The 16,189-nt window shown below is 43.7% G+C and overlaps 1 protein-coding gene across 1 annotated transcript in view; it reads right to left on the bottom strand.

Moving 5' to 3' along the window:
• Window positions 1–16,189, bottom strand: part of DRD3 (dopamine receptor D3) — an 857,963-nt gene that overhangs the window by 217,777 nt on the left and 623,997 nt on the right. The window contains exon 4 of the mRNA XM_078655903.1: window positions 13,864–14,081. Within this exon, the coding sequence (XP_078512029.1) occupies window positions 13,864–14,081 (218 nt within the window). The remainder of the gene's footprint in view (window positions 1–13,863; window positions 14,082–16,189) is intronic.

Below are 16,189 nucleotides of genomic sequence, written 5' to 3'. Positions count from 1 at the left end.
GCCCAACTTGGTTTAAAGCTGGACATCCGTTGTGTCAGTAAACAGGAATCCGCTGAGCTGGCATGAAGTGACCTTGCTGTGTCAGCGGAGTGCTCCTCTGCCTGAACACAGACATGCTTGTGTATTTATAATAACAAAACCCATGTGGCTATGTCACTACCCCTGCTTAGGCAGCAAGTATTTATTCTAGTTGGATAGCAGTGTCACCAACCGGACAAATAACACATATGACATTTGCACAATGAACTTTATCCCTCGTACTAAATGTTCAAGGTGTCGTGTTAATGTACCCACCAAGTAGAAATGTAAGCAATGCGGATTCAGATAATGTTATCCTTCCTCGACATGCATGCAAATGTACATCAAAAGTCATCTGGCCCAATTCACAAAGGTAAACTTACAGTTTTGTGTAAGTTTACTACTTTTCGGTATTCACAAAGGTAAACTTAGAACAAAAGACTAGCTTTACTACTTTTAGGTATTCACAAAGGTAAACTTAGACCAAATGTTTAACTTCACTACTTTTCGGTATTTACAAAGGTAAGGTACTACTACTTTGGTCTACGTTTACCTTTGTAAAGACTAAAAAGTAGTAAAGTTAGACATTTGGTCTAAGTTGACCTTTGTGAATACAGAAAAGTAGTAAAGTTAGACTTTTGGTCTAAGTTTACCTTTGTGAATACCGAAAAGTAGTAAAACTACACAAAACTGTTAGTTTGCCTATGTGAATCAGGCCCACCATGTGTAAAAGAGAAGGCAACTTAAGAAACGTTAGTATGTAAATGGTGGTGTTTCTGCTAGGCCTATCCTGACCCAGTGACACCCACTTCTGGGACGGTAGTAGAGAAAGCCATCCCTAGACAAATGCTAAAATGTAAGGGTCAATCCATATGAAGGAACCCAACTAAAATCTAAAAATGCCTCATGCTTCTTTAAAAACAAAGAAAACAGTGAAAGCATTAACGTCGTTAAAATTATAAAAGCAAACCTAAAACAATTTAAAAAGGAATTTTGCATTGAAAAAAATAAACTGAATTAAAAATTGTCCCACTACTCGAAACTGCCATATTGTTTATGTGTTCTGAGAGGTAGACGAAACATTGCTGTTCCCAGCAACTGCAGACGATGATCCCAGAGGCACCCATTGAATCAGATCCATGGAGCAAACATTGTCCCATCCATCCACTTCAGCAGCCGCTGAAGAAGGAGTAGCCAGGGCGAAATCTGCAGAAATCCAGCGAAGATCCAGATCACTAGGAGCAGATCCCAGGAGGGCTCGTAAAATGTGTTTGGAAGCACTGTTAAGCGCAAGGGACAACAGTGAAAGTGGGCTGTTAACAGGCTCATGAGTAGGTCAATATCCAGAGACTGAACGAGTTGCATTCTGAGGCATACATCCAGTGCAAACTAGAAATTGCACAGAAGACAGCGAAATACCCCTGGACCCAGCGTATCCACATGGGCCAAAAAGGCAAGGGCCAGTGTTCATTCAGTTCCTGAAGCAAGGGTGTGCCAAAACACTGCATCATGCATTCACAGAACAGGAGCATATGTGGAAGTGATAGTTCCATTTGGCCTCTTAATAGGATATCCATTGCGGAGCAGAAAAAATTAAAGCACAATCCCGACAATCAGAAACAGGACCAGTGGAAGACCTCCAAAAATGCTTCCCAACACAGAATGTATGAATTATGCAATAACTCTGAAGACTTTCTGGAAGGTACTTACCAAGCCAGAGCCTATTTTGTTGAAAAACGTGTGCCACTCCCGTGGTACTTGACATGTTTAAAATGCGGTCCACAAGTTTCCCAAATTGCAGCAGGAAATTAGTGCCGAGTAGTGACTGTATCTCAGAAGAAGAGCTTGCAACTTGAAGATCAAAAGTCTCCTTTGCAGATGAGTACCATTGAGTTGAGTAACAATAAGCTCCTGTTATTCAGTGCCAAGATGCCTACGGGTGAACATGCTGTTTACAAATACACTTTATGTTATGTTCAGTTAAGGCCACATCCTTCTGGAAAAGAAAGGCTTTCTGTCTGCTCAAATTATCAAGGTGCACATTTGGAACCTTTATCGAAGGCCAAAGTATTGCCTCCCTAACTCTATGAGCAGGTAGGGACAGTACTTGTGTACAAGTCACAACTGCAGAAGCTGTCACCAGATAGGCTATTACCGGTTTCATGCTGCAGCCGCTCTGATCGTTCAGCATCAAATAACACCCTTTCAAGAGTAAGCTGAAAGCCAGATGTATCACAGCAGCTGGAAAACCCTTCAGATAGCAGGACAACTTTGCCATTGACCCATGACAGGCATCATGAAGCTCAATCTCCCTGCACACCACGGAATATCCTAAAGTATTTTTGCAGTCTGATGGGCTAAGATAGATCCAAGTCACACCATTATTACAGCGATATCTAAAAGGTAAATTCCATCACTCATGCACATACCCTTCTCCTAGTGCTACGTACTTGCCTACTTGATGGTAATGTAACCAGTATTGAAAGTGGAATCTCAAGATTGTCAGAGAAATAAACTTGTGAATTATCCAATCGGCGGAATGTGTTTCTGCAAAAGTGAACAGTAATTTCTCGAACTTTTCTATGTGTAACACAGTGTACGTTGTGTTCTTCTTCAACTGCTGTTATGTTAGATTGTAAGGTAAAAACATGCTTGTGACATTAAGGTGTCTCCGTGGTACCCGACCGGGAGAAAGTGTCTGCAGAGTCCAGCTTCAGAACATGATCGATCTAAGCTATGACTGGCCATGTTGTAAAGAGGACATGTCATTTTGTATGATGTCTATCACAGATGACACAATGTGACCCAGAAAGTATATCCTAGTGGACAATGTAGTCATATAGTAATCAACCACTGCAAGAGCAATCTCGGCATTCTCTCAGCCGCCTTCTGCTTCAAAACTTTCCACACCTCATTATATATTGAATGTAAGAAGCGCTTTTGATGTGGTTGTCGAGGACCTAAGAGAAATTCCTGTAGTCCCATGTCATCAGAAAGAAGGAACTAGTGTTTACCTGGGACAATGTTCAGGTCTTTAGCCAATCAAGGCACAAATTCCCTACACTGTAAGTTGTTACCACCCCTGAGTGTTGTGTCTGCGAGTATTGTGGGTCGAGCCTGCTGATCTTAAACCCTTCGGTTTCACCAGAAAAAACATCATTTAGTATTTAACGGCTACACTAGCCATTCATCCTTATTCGGTCCAGAAGAACTGTATGATCCACTATGAAGCATGGTGCAAAATGTTTCCACCGTATTATCTGTGAACTATTTCTAGTTTAAGAACTGTGCAAATGTGTGAATGTATGGTGTATTTAAATCGTTTATCTCAGCTAGTCCAAGACATGATGCTGCCGCAGTGTTTGTTAAAAAAAAAATTGTTGACATGGTACCTGGCATGCTCTAAATATTGCCTCTTTTCCCTGAACTTGCCAATCTTTTGCACTCCAAATTGATTTTAAATCAACAGCGTCCCTCCAAAAGTCAAACCCTTGTGTAGACATCTGGAAAAGAAAAGATCCTGAATATATCCGCCCTGTATCGGTAAGCATAGTTTTCTTTGCTGGTGTTAATGAAAGCCTAAAATAATATGAACCATGGTCGGTTGTTTTATGACCAAAAAAATATGCAAGCTTTTGTGCAAACGTGTATGAGCTACCCGTAGTGGTGTAGGACAGTGTTCCCATTGCATGTTTTTAAACACAGCACAATGAGTACTTGCTTTATGCAGGAAACAATTACCAAAATGTTGAAAAGAGAACATTTCTTTGGGCCTGATTCACAGAACTAATTTAAGACAAAATCCTAAATTCACTACCCTTTTGGTATTCACAGAAGGCACTTACTCATTTTGGTATTCACAGAAGGTACTTACCCATTTCGGTATTCACAGAAGTTAGGAGTCTTAATTTTAGGACTCCTAAATGCCTTCTGTGAATACCGAAAGTCTTAAAGTTAGGATTTTTCTCAGTTTAGGAGTAGAAAAGTTAGGAGTCCTAACTTTAGGACTCCTAAATGCCTGCTGTGAATACCGAAAGTCTTAAAGTTAGGATTTTTTTCAGTTTAGGAGTAGTAAAGTTAGGAGTCCTAACTTTAGGACTCCTAAATGACTTCTGTGAATACCGAAAGTCTTAAAGTAAGGATTTTTCTCAGTTTAGGAGTAGTAAAGTTAGGAGTCCTAACTTTACGACCCCTTAACTGAGAAACATCCTAACTTTAAGACTTTCGGTATTCACAGAAGGCATTTAGGAGTCCTAAAGGTAGGAGTCCTAACTTCTGTGAATACCGAAATGAGTAAGTGCCTACTGTGAATACCAAAAGGAGTAAGTGCCTTCTGTGAATACCACAATGGTAGTAAGTTTAGGATTTTGTCTTAAGTTAGTTCTGTGAATCGGGCCCTTTTTAATTAGTTGTACCATCATACACTTCTTCGGTGTCAAAAACAGTGTAATACTCTAGCTCTTCATCAGAGACAATACTATGGGTGATAATATCATATAAGGAAATGCAAAATACATGTAATATTTGCTAAAGTTCAGTTGGTACAGATATATCATACAATAACCTATCCCAAACAATTCCATTGGGAACTGGAACAGCAGAGATGTTCACCAGGGAAAGGTCTCTTCAGACTTTGTGTGATGAAGAATGAAATGCTGAAACCAAGACTGTAACAAAACCAATCCACAAGATCAGGAAAAGTAATGAAATTGTAATCCACAGGTATAGTCATGAAGGAACAAAGTACACTGTCTTCAGCCAACACAACACAATCTACCTCGGAGAGGCGGACCTGGAGGTGGTAGTGACTCCAAGAATCTGACGAGAAGTCATCGAAATCAATGGAGTAGCCACAGGCCATTCAATCTATTTCTGGCAGTTCTGGAGGCTGTGTGGAACTTTAAGTTGACCCGAATTATGGTACATTGACGTAGACACCATCTGTGTGGTGTTCCAAAACTGAAATCTGTGTTCTATACAAGTAGTTTGTATAGCTGTTGTTAGTGTAATAGGTAGAATAGATACTTCATTGTTTGCTATCCCCAGCCGGGGAGTAGACGCTCCATTGCTGATCAAAGCTTCCAACGGGATTTCCTGGATAGTAGTGAGAGGAGACAGGTAACTACTCAAGATCCGGCATGGTCTACTGTGCAGAACTGGCCACCTGATGCAGTTTGATGAGATCTATTGACACAAATCCCTTACTTTTGCAACCAGCAAGGGGTGGTAAAAGTACAGTTATCATACCATCAATAGCTAGGACAGGTAAAGGCACTCTGTAAGATGGCCCAAATTATTTCTTGTCGACAATCTTCTCCCTGACCAGGTCTCTAATCTTGGGGATCCAGCCAGAAAATGCTGGTGCTTCCTTCACTTCTTTCATTCCAGCAGTGCATTTTACTTGGACATTGATTTGTGCATCCTGGAAAATGTTCAGTTCCTGTAAAACAGCCAAATGTTTATCTATATCAAAGGATGTTTCTGCTGTCACTGTGCTGGGACTGGGGAGGTCAGGTATCCCCATCTTAACCCCAAACAGGATCTCGTAGGGAGTCTGTCCACCCAGGGATATTCTAGGCAGAATGTTTAATGCTCTTTGGAACCCATATAGCTAATGGACCTTACTGTGACCTGAGCTTAATACTCTCTCTGTTAAAGACTGTTTTAAGTCCCAGTTCTTCCTTGCCACTACCGAATTGCCCTCAGGATGGTTGGGGGACTGGTACCGTGCTGTACCACGCAATGGTTCCCATGGTGACTTTCAAAGCCTTGGAGGCAAAAGCTGGACCCTGGTGGGTGAGAATGCAACCTCCCACCTGCATATGTCCTGATGATGGCTTGCAATTCTTTGATAACAGTTCAGGCGTCAGCCGATCGCTGTGATCAAACCCATAGATATCAAGAGCAAGAATCCAGTGTAGCCAAGATGTATTTTTTATCTGATTGTAATGAACCACAGTGGTCTAGATATATACCAGCGAGAGACTTGTCTGAAATCAAAAGAGGTGTCTGCGATGGCCGCACCACTATTTAAACCTTGACTGTGAAGTATTTCAGCAAATTGGAGTCTTCAAGTGAAGTGTTGACAGCCATTATGATATCTCTTTCTGTTCTAGTACTGGAACGAGAAATCTCAGCGACAGTAGCAGTTTGCACTGTTGCTTTTGTGGTTTCATCAGCCATGGAATTACCTGTAACATGTACTCTTACAAGCTGATGACTCAAGGTATGAACCACATGAGTCTGTGGCAAGCATTCTGTCATGCTTTGCCACTTGTCCCCAAAGCATTTTGTGCTTTATGGTGTACCTTTTGAAAACTCTGAATCCATTTTGGCTCCAATAGTGCATATAGTCGTTGTAAGACTGGACACAATAATACGAATCGCACACTGTGAGTGTGGGGAATTCAGTTTTCTCAAGTGCCAGAATCAGAGCTTTCAGTTCTGCCAGGCTGTGCTGTTCAGTCGCCAAGGGATTGCGTGTAGGTTTTCTCAGGGTGGAGTTCACCATTCTGCATTTGTCCTTTCACAGCAGTGCATGCCGCCAGGTATTTGTGCTTTGTCCCTATCGCAGGCTGTGCAGAACCATCACTATAGATGATATAATCATACTGATCAAGAGCCATGACTTTATTAGGCAGAGGGTATTCGTTTTCGTATTGCTGGAATGCTTCTATTTGTAGTGTAGAGTCAGATTTGTACTCTACATCTGTTGCGGTGAGAATGTTGGCATATTGTATCCATCTCGGATGTAGTGCTTTTGTGTTTGTAATGCTAGTTTTTGTGACAGCCTCTAAGGCGGACACCAGAGTCACAACAATTATTTGTTTCCCCTGAGCCAATGCTATCTCTCTCACCACAGCAGTCTGTACTGCCATTAGAATCTTTTCTGCCTGTGCAAAACGCATTTCAGTATTCATGAATAAATGCAATTTACAGCAATTGGTATAGTGTCACCTTCATTGAATGTAACATAGATATAAGGTTCAAAGTGGTTGTAAGGGCAAGATTCTTGTAATAATTCCTACAGGAAAAAAATTCCAGTCAGACAAAAGATCATTTTGCTCGAAGGTATCCTCTTTTCCGGACAGACCCGAGAAAACCGGCATTTACGACTGTGACTTTGAATAGATATTACAGGAACCTCTACAAATGCTACTATCGATATATCCAAAATCATAACGCCCTGAGGATGCCCCAAAGGGGTGAAACATGTGTTGGCTGTCTCTCACTCACTCTCATGGATAGAGTGAATATCCCTTAAAGAAACTTTGAACAAAATGATCTTTTGTCTGACTGGAATTTTTTTCCTGTAGGAATTATAAAAAGAATCTTGCCCTTATAACCACTTTGAACCTTGTCCATAAATTAGGGGGTTAAGGGTTTTCCCCCTGGCAAGGGCAAGTATCAAAAACTAATTCTGTGATCATTATACGGCCAGTAAGGGATCGGGACCTTTTTACCCCTTTTCCTACAGAACTGTAACATAGGTATACCCTGATGACCCCGCGATAATATGGATCACCAGGTTTGTGGTGTTTACATGTGTGTGTAAGTGTTTTGAAGCTAGCTTGTCAGCTATACTGAACACAAAATTGTGTGTGTGCACTTGCCCAATGTGCACTCTCAATCAATCAATCAATCGTAGCATTTGTAAAGCGCACTACATACCTGTGAGGGACTCAAGGCGCTAGGGGGGGAATGTTGCTACTGTTTGAAGAGCAAGGTCCTGAGGAGTCTTCTGAAGGTTAGAAGGTCTTCGGTCTGCCGTAGGCGGATTGGGAGGGTGTTCCACGTCTTGACGGCGAGGTGGGAGAATGATCTGCTGCAGGCACTCACTCTTCGGATGCGGGGGACTGTGGCGAGGGTGTGGTCTGTGGAGCGGAGCTGGCGAGCGGGGGTGGACAAATTAAGTTGTAGAACAGTTTAACCTATTCCGCGTAATCTGGAAAGTATGTCCTGCCAAAATTTAGGAATCACAATATGGATTGAAGTTTCTTCAATGTGTTTTGTGTTTGTCATGAGAACTGAGTCTTAAATAGCCCATGTCAGTCTTCTGTTTGGATGATTCCTCATATGACAGGAGGGTGCGGTTTTAGGTTGAACAATGTAACTGCACTTCAGTGGTACAATGCAAAATGAGATCTCCCTTTTCCGCACATTTCAGGGGCCCATTCAATTTCAAGCTGCCTCACAGATATTGTTGGAGACTGGGCTTGGTAGAGGTGGGGAGGTCCATGGAGGATAACCTTATGCTCCCAATGCCAAGAGTATGTGGCACAAGTCACACACAGTGTTCTATGGGGTAAGGGTGCTTCTTCAAGTGCAAAACTGAGGTCACACCAAAGCAGGTATGGAATGGGTATTCCACCACTCCACATCTAAAGGGCCCACAGGAGTAGAGGTTGACTGATATTACTCAGTGACAGGCACAATACTGAGGGCTCAAAGGAACACACTCTGTCACTGATCCCTGGATCCTTGCAAACTGTCAGTAGTTTGTTGTCATCTTGGGACATTAAACTGAGCTCTTGATGAAGGAAGACCTGTTCTACTTCACATTGCAATCCTGGGGCTAGCTAAGTTAGTCAAAATAATTTCATGTATGGACAGTCAGTGAGGCTTTCGTTTAGCAGTGACAAGTACTGCACGTACTGTCTGTGCTGTCGTATCCCACCCACAATAAACCCTTATTCACACATTCTCCAGTACAAGGTCATAGGCTACAGTACCAACAGGTGCACCAGACCCTTCACCAAAACCGCCTGTGGTAAAAGATGTGATGCAAGGGCTAGTCCAGGCTTGAACCAGAACAAACCAAAGCTGTTGGCGAGAATCAATGAAGATCATCAGCAGAGCACAACAATAGCAAACTCAGAAAGAAGGGAGGGAAAAGCCATGCAGTGAAAAGAGAATGGAGCCGGATGACCAGGAGTGGCTAATACAGGAACAGTGATAGGGGTAGAATTATCAATTTGGCCATTCTGAAATGCTTAATCTGCTGGGAAAATGGTGTGCTTTCAGGAGACAATTTGCATTGCAACCAGGGCCTCATAATTTCTAAAATGCCCTGTAGCTTCCTATAAGCCAACAGAATCCTTAAAACACTCAGTCTAGGTGAGTATGATCTTACCAAGCTAGTTCTTATCGAACATGAATTTATCAAGCCAGACCTTATTAAGCTCAGTCCTGGAGTATGAGCTTTTTATGTGTGGTCTTATCTACTACAGTCTTGGTGATCATGTTTGATCTTATTGAGGATGATCTTACCAAGGATAGCGTTACTGAGTGTGATGTTATTAAGCATGGTCTTATCTAGCATGATCTTGATAATCAAGAATGACTGTATCAATGGTGGTCTTGCTTAGTGTTGAACTTGGCCATTTCTGCAGGGTCATCCCCAAACTTTTTGCCTTCACCATCCTGTTGTCCAGTCCCGGCTTCTACCTGGAAGCAGCAGGTGTGGCAGGGGGGTGGGGGGTGGGGGAGGGGGTGTGGGCTCAGGTGAAAAAAAACCATTTACCTCCCGGCTGGCCGACTGACCGGTCGCCGCTGCCTCTCCTGCATCCTCTTCCTGGCTTCTTGGAAGAAACAGGAAGCGCCAGGGCTTCCACGCTCCCTGCAGCCAATCACAATGCTGCAATGCAGCATTGTGATTGGTCTGAGCGCAATGACATGGCACTCAGCCAGGGGCTGGAGCGGTGGGCAAGTTCTCCACCCAGATTATAATGCAGCCTGAAGGGAGAACAGGCACAGTGCGCATGACTGTTTTTGTGGCCTGAGAGGGCCGGCCAAACAGTTATTGCGCACTTAGGAGTGTTCTACCACTCCTCCCCTTCTCTGCAGCCCCGCCCCCTCACGCAAGCTGCCACAGCAGGAGGATAAAACAAAATGATAATAACATTATGTGATTACCATTTTATTTTTTCCTTTATTTTGCTGCTTCAAGGCAGTGGGGAAACGCTCCTACACCCTAGCGAAGGAGCCACCACTGCTATTGTCCGGACCTGTTTTTGTTGGCCTCTAGCACTCTGTGCACTTTACCACTCCTAACCAGTACTAAAGTGCTTGACCTTTCTCCTTAAAATATGGTTGAATTGGCTTACACCCATTTGACACATTTCATTTACTCATAAGTCCCTAGTAAAGTGGTACAGCATGTACCCAGGGCCTGTAAATTAAATGCTACCAATGGGCCTGCAGGCCTTATTGTGCCACCCACTTGAGTAGCCCTTTAACCATGTCTCAGGCCTGCCATTGCAGCCTGTGTGTGCAGTTTTAAATGCCATTGTCGGCCTGGGAAAACAAACCTTTTGCAATGCCCAAACCTTGATTTTTCATGCCTATGAGTCACCCTTAGGGAAAACCCCGAACAGCTCAGAGGTCATGGTCCAACAAACTTAAAAGGTAGGACATGTATTTTTAAGTTTTACATGTCCTGGTAGTGAAAAACTCTAAAATTCGTTGTGCACTACTGCAAGGCCTGCCTCTTCTATAGGATAACATTGTAGTTAACTTAATGCTTAAAATAAACTATAACTTTCATTTGAGAGCAGGTAGACAGTTCATGTTTGTGGTATTTGTAATTGGAATGAAAAATCCTCCTTAATGGTAAAGTGAGATTTTAATTTGCAATTCTGAAAATGTCACTTCTAGAAAGTTGGCATTTTCTTGTCCTAACAATTTGGTGTGTGCAGCCAGTTCCTGGGTCACATGACTAGGTGTAGCTCGCAGTTGGTCCTTGTGTATTGCTCCAAGACAGTAAGACAATGGGAAGCTAGGTGTTAGCAAGATGGGCCACTCTGAGTTAACAAGGGGGAGGAGCAGTCACCTATCACACTTGCACATCATAAATGCTATGCCTGTGCAGCTCTCTCACAAAGGGTTTGACACTGGTCTTTTGTGACCCCAGACAAGCCGGGGTAAGGACAGGGAGGAAGGGGATGCCTGGCAACTTGAGAGGGAGGGGGAAAGAGATAGAAACCCATAGAAACTTCTCCTACTTCAAAGTAGGCACCAGGTATAAATATTGAACCTCAGACATCAACGCTTCAGATCACTTCTGGACCTGTGAACTCTGCCTGGAAGGAGGACTGCCCAGCTGTGAAGTCTGCTCTGCTGTCCAAAGACTGCTGACCCTTGCCCAGGACACTCTCCTGCTATGAGCTGCCCTGCTGATACCAGCCTGACTGCGTTTCTCAGTAGCCCAAGATCTCCAAGGGTCAGTCAGCTGACCTCCTGTTCTCAAGCCACAGGGACACAGCAGGCTTCTCTGGGACTTCATCTTCAGTGCTGATCTGCGCATCTCCTCCACAGCTCCGCAATCTTCATCTAGCATGATGCATTTCGATGCCGACAACCAACCCAGAGCTCTGCAGCTCCTCGCAGCTCTGATGCAGGACCACACATAAACTTGAAGGCTCTGCCAGCCCAAAGAATCTCAACACAACAACCGGCCTCGCTCCATGCATCGCTGCACATCTCGATGCAAGACTTCAAAAGCCGCAGGGGCTTCATCAGCACCGCCCAGAGCAATACACCTTGACCTCAGTACCGAAGCATCACTACGCAAGTCTTTGCAAGCCCAGGTGGCTTCCTGATGACTACACAGAAACTTGTATGGCAAACTCCCGCCGAGGGTTACTGACTTCGCTGCGTGATACATCTTGCCACAGGACCTCTCCTCGCAAGCTCCATGTCGACTGTTTCTCACCGCTGGCCAGCACAACTCAATGCAAAGACTTTGCATCACCCCTCAACCAGGTTTTAAGGTACTCTTGTTCAGTGGGCCTAATTAGGTCCTTGTAGCCGGTCCACCCTCCATCGTGGTCAACCTGAACTTATGACTTTGTTCTGGTCCGGCGTGACCAGAAAACCACAATTGTCACTTTGTGCTTTATTGGTGCTATTTTTACTACAACCTTTAAAATTGCATATTTGATTTTTGTCGTTTTGGTCTGGATTTATTTATTTAAATGTACTCCATTTTTCTAAATTGGTGTGTGTGTGTTTATTGTGTTGTGTTTACACTCTACTACTGTTTGAAGTTCTGCACAAATACTTTATACATTGCCTCTAAGTTAAGAACGACTGCTCTGGGCCAAGCTACTCGTGGTTAAGCACAGATTAATTTGGGGTTTGCTTCTGACTTCACCCTGACAAGGATTGTGGTTGCTGCTTGAGTAGGGTTTCACCCCCGGCCCCCAAACAGTAACCCCAATGTCTTACACTTAGGATGATCATATCAAGCACAATCTTATCAAAAATGGCTCCACAACAGGCCTTACCTGGTGAGACAAAGAGGTCAATCAAGTTGACTTCAGTTCAAAAGCCACATCATCCAAGAAAAAGGTCTTAACAGAGGGAACTATAAATCACTGGCACTGTTCTTCGTGGGCTGGCATTTAGGATAATGTTGTTGTGGATCGAGGGAAGAATTATGTGGGTCACGTGGAGCGCAGACCAAGTGACAGAACATGGATTCAAAATTCAGCAGCTAGAATGGTAACTAAGACACTGATTAGGAATCATATTACACTTACACTGGGTAGACTACATGGCTGCCTGTAGACCAACAGATTGAATTTTGATCCATAAATGTTTATGGCCATTTTCCTGTCATATGCAAAGAACAAGTTTGAATGCCATTTACTGACCTGAAATCTACATCCAGTGTTTTTGTGGTGGTGCCTAGGTACAGAAAATCTCCTAATAGGACAACAACTTAGAATGAACTACCCTTGGAAATAAGACTTTATCAGAATTTTCCCTTATTTGACAGAAATGTAAAATGCATTTGTCTTACTTGCTACTATATCTTCTTATTGTTTTAGTGCTTTATAAACATACAAATGTTGTATCCTGTCCTCTCAATTTATTATTAGATAGATATGTGAGATAGCACATCTGCCTACTTCTTTATCATCATGTAGACACAATGGCAGACTGCAGTGACTGGCAAGCAAACACAGAAGAGACTCAAAACATGCTCTGGCTAAACAAACGTAGACCCTCTAAATAGGAAATTCACCCAGTACATTGGCAGGTGGACTTTACATTAAGTATCTAAGTATGAACAGTGCCACAGAAAATTTGTCATGGAATCTGAGGTACTGGCATTCTAGGAGTCCACCTCCAAGATAGTGTAGTGATACAGTCCTTGCCTGATGTGTGATACAGCCCCATTGTGCCATGCAACATAACTCATTTTAAGATGATAACATGTATGTATCATAATGTGGTGTTCCTGGTTGTGAGGTTGGCAGTATTGTATCTTGTGTTATTGTGGGGCAGATGTGTTCATCAGCCACCCAGAGTAACCAGCATGGACTGTCACATGTTAAGTGTATATTTACTATTCTTACCTCCACATCTTTATACCTTGGAAGTACATACGTTGTCAAGGACATGCATGTGGAGTCCGCTAACCATAATGCTGTCTTCAAAAACTGCCAGTCGCCATCTTGTCCTAACTTCCTCTGGGGATCCCTTCTGAAGCTTCTACTAAAAAGACAGTTTTTGACCCAATTCTGTTTCTTTTATCACCAGTTGTTAGTTATGTTAAGTTGTTTCAGAAACCCAAGAATGAAGAACAGCCAATGTTGTAAATGGACTTATTAGCCTTGCGGCTGGTTGAGATGCCAGCGCCATGCTACATGGATAGAGTGGACCCACTGCATGCCATAATTCCTATTGAATATGCTGCTTGTGGCATACTGTTGGAAAGAAATTGTTAATTGTTGTACTTTCGGATTGCACTTAGGTATTGACAAGTTCCTGTATAGGCATTTTATTGAGCGCCCACCTTTTTCTATAAAGCACTGTACCTGTCGTGTAATGTCTTACTTTAACTCCCATGGCCTTGACCTTCCTCCGGTGGCTCGGTGCAAATCTCAGGTTCTCTCCGCTCCGCTTAGTGCCAATGATGCGCTTTCTTCTGCTTCGCAGGGCAAAGTAAATCCGGATGTAAACCAGAAGAGTCACCACAAACGGCAGGTAAAAGGACACCACGGAGGAGTAGATGACAAAGTCAGGGTTTGATATGGAGCAGATCTCCGGGTCTCCTACGGAAGGAGAGAAAGAGTGAGGTACAAAGCAGATGTTAGTTGGTTCATGGCATTCCATGAAGAGATACTACTCTACAGAAGGTGTGAAAGCAGGGGAGTAGCCAGATAATTAAAATACCCCCGCTTTACACCAAAGCCCTTATGCCAACCTGCCAAACAATACAAGTCATTGTGACCCTCCCCAGAAGTGCTCTCTTGTCTCTTCCATCCATGCATCTATCCATTCATCCTTACATGCACTTGCTAAAAATTCCACTATTTCACATTTACATTTTGTCATCCATCCTTCCTTAATCCATATTTCAGTCTTTCACCATTTAGTTCCTCTATCTATCCGTCTGCCCATCCATGTACAAACCTATCCATCATCTCCAAACCTATCCATCAAACCCACCTATCCTTTCACCCATCCATCCCTTCATCCATCCTTTCACTGATCAACAAAACTGTACTTATAAAGTGCAGCTTATCACCCGTGAGGGTATACAGGTGCTGGGCTGAGGGTCTCAGTCGAAGAGCCAGGTCCTGAGTCCCTTCCTGAAGCCTGCCAATGAGGGTGCTGTTCCAAGGTGGAGGGGAAGGGCATTCCAGGATTTGGTGGTGAGGTGACAGAAGGACCGATCTCTTGTGTGGCAGGAACGAATGAGCGGTGTCCGTGCGAGGATGAGGCACGCGGAATGGAGGTTTCTGCATGGTTGGTGGAAGTTCAGGTGGCGGTTCATGTATGCCGGTCCTTGGTCATGGAGGGCTTTATAAGTGTGGGTCAGGAGCTTGAATTGGCATCTCTTCTGGATGAGGAGCCAGTGGAAGTTTCTCAGGTACTGGAAGATGTGGGTCCTCTTGGGCAGGTTGAGGATCAGTCTGGCTGCTGCGTTCTGGATCGTCTTGAGTCTTCTCATGAGTTCTCCGGTGGTGCCTACATAGAGTGTGTTGCCGTAGTCCAGACGGCTGCTGATGAGGGCCTGCATCATTGTTTTCCTGGTGCTGGTGGGTAGACACTTGAAAATTCTGCGGAAAACGCAAAGCGTATGGAAGCACTCTGAGGTGAGGGTGTTGACCTGCCATTTCATGGAGAAAACGCTGTCAAGGATGATGCATCAGTTGCGAGCGTGATCTTTCTGAGCAGGGGTGGGTCTGAGTCCCGATGGTCATCAGGAGTCATTCCAGAGGGATCCATTCTTTCCCTCACCCATACATCCACTTATCCAGTCACCCTTTCACTCCATCCATCCATCCACCCTTTCACTAAGCCATCCATTCTTTCACTCATCTATCCACTCTTCATTCAATTCATCCATCCTTTCACTCATCCACCCATCCTTTCACTTATCCATCCACTCTTTCACACATCCATCAATCTTTTCACTCAACCATTCATCCATTTATCATTTCACTTCATCATCCTACCACCCTTTTATCCATCCATTCTTCCACCTTCCTTTTACTCAACCATCCATTCTTTCACTCCTCTATCCTTACATCCACCCTTCCCCTCATACATCCATTATTTCACTAATCCATACTTACATCCATCCATCATTTCACTCATACATACATCTTTTCACTCACTCATCTATCCATCTTTTCACTCACTCACTCATTCATCCATTCATCCTTTTACTCATCCACCGATCCCTCCACCCGTTCACTCATCTAGTCATCCACCCCTTCACTCACACATCATTCTAACATACATCCTTTCATTCACACTCAGCCATCCTTTCATGTTAAATATGAGCCTTTATCTCCCAAGTTGCATACGCAGGCCTATCAAGAACCTCACCGTCAGCAGATTCAGCGGGGGTGGGGGAAGGGATGGTTCACTATGCCACTGTGTGAAAACACGGACAAAGTTAGGCTTTCAAAAGGGTCATCCCATTAAGATGAATGGAGAATGAACATCTTTTGGGCAGTCGATAGTGGTTTGAAAAACGGGTGAGCTCGTAAGAGTCTATGGAGGCATTTTGCTTGTCAGGTGGGTGAATGGAAGTAAAAGAGGGTGACACCCACCAAATGCGGGTGTGTTGACCGGTATGCTCATCATGGTACTTTTTCAGATATGGGCCAGTGTCTATCAGCCACCTCTGCCTCTCTTCCACTGACCC

The sequence above is a fragment of the Lissotriton helveticus genome, chromosome 8 (genome assembly GCF_964261635.1).
Source record: "Lissotriton helveticus chromosome 8, aLisHel1.1, whole genome shotgun sequence".
NCBI classification, from domain to species: domain Eukaryota; kingdom Metazoa; phylum Chordata; class Amphibia; order Caudata; family Salamandridae; genus Lissotriton; species Lissotriton helveticus.
This window is presented reverse-complemented; position numbering and strand designations above follow the sequence as displayed.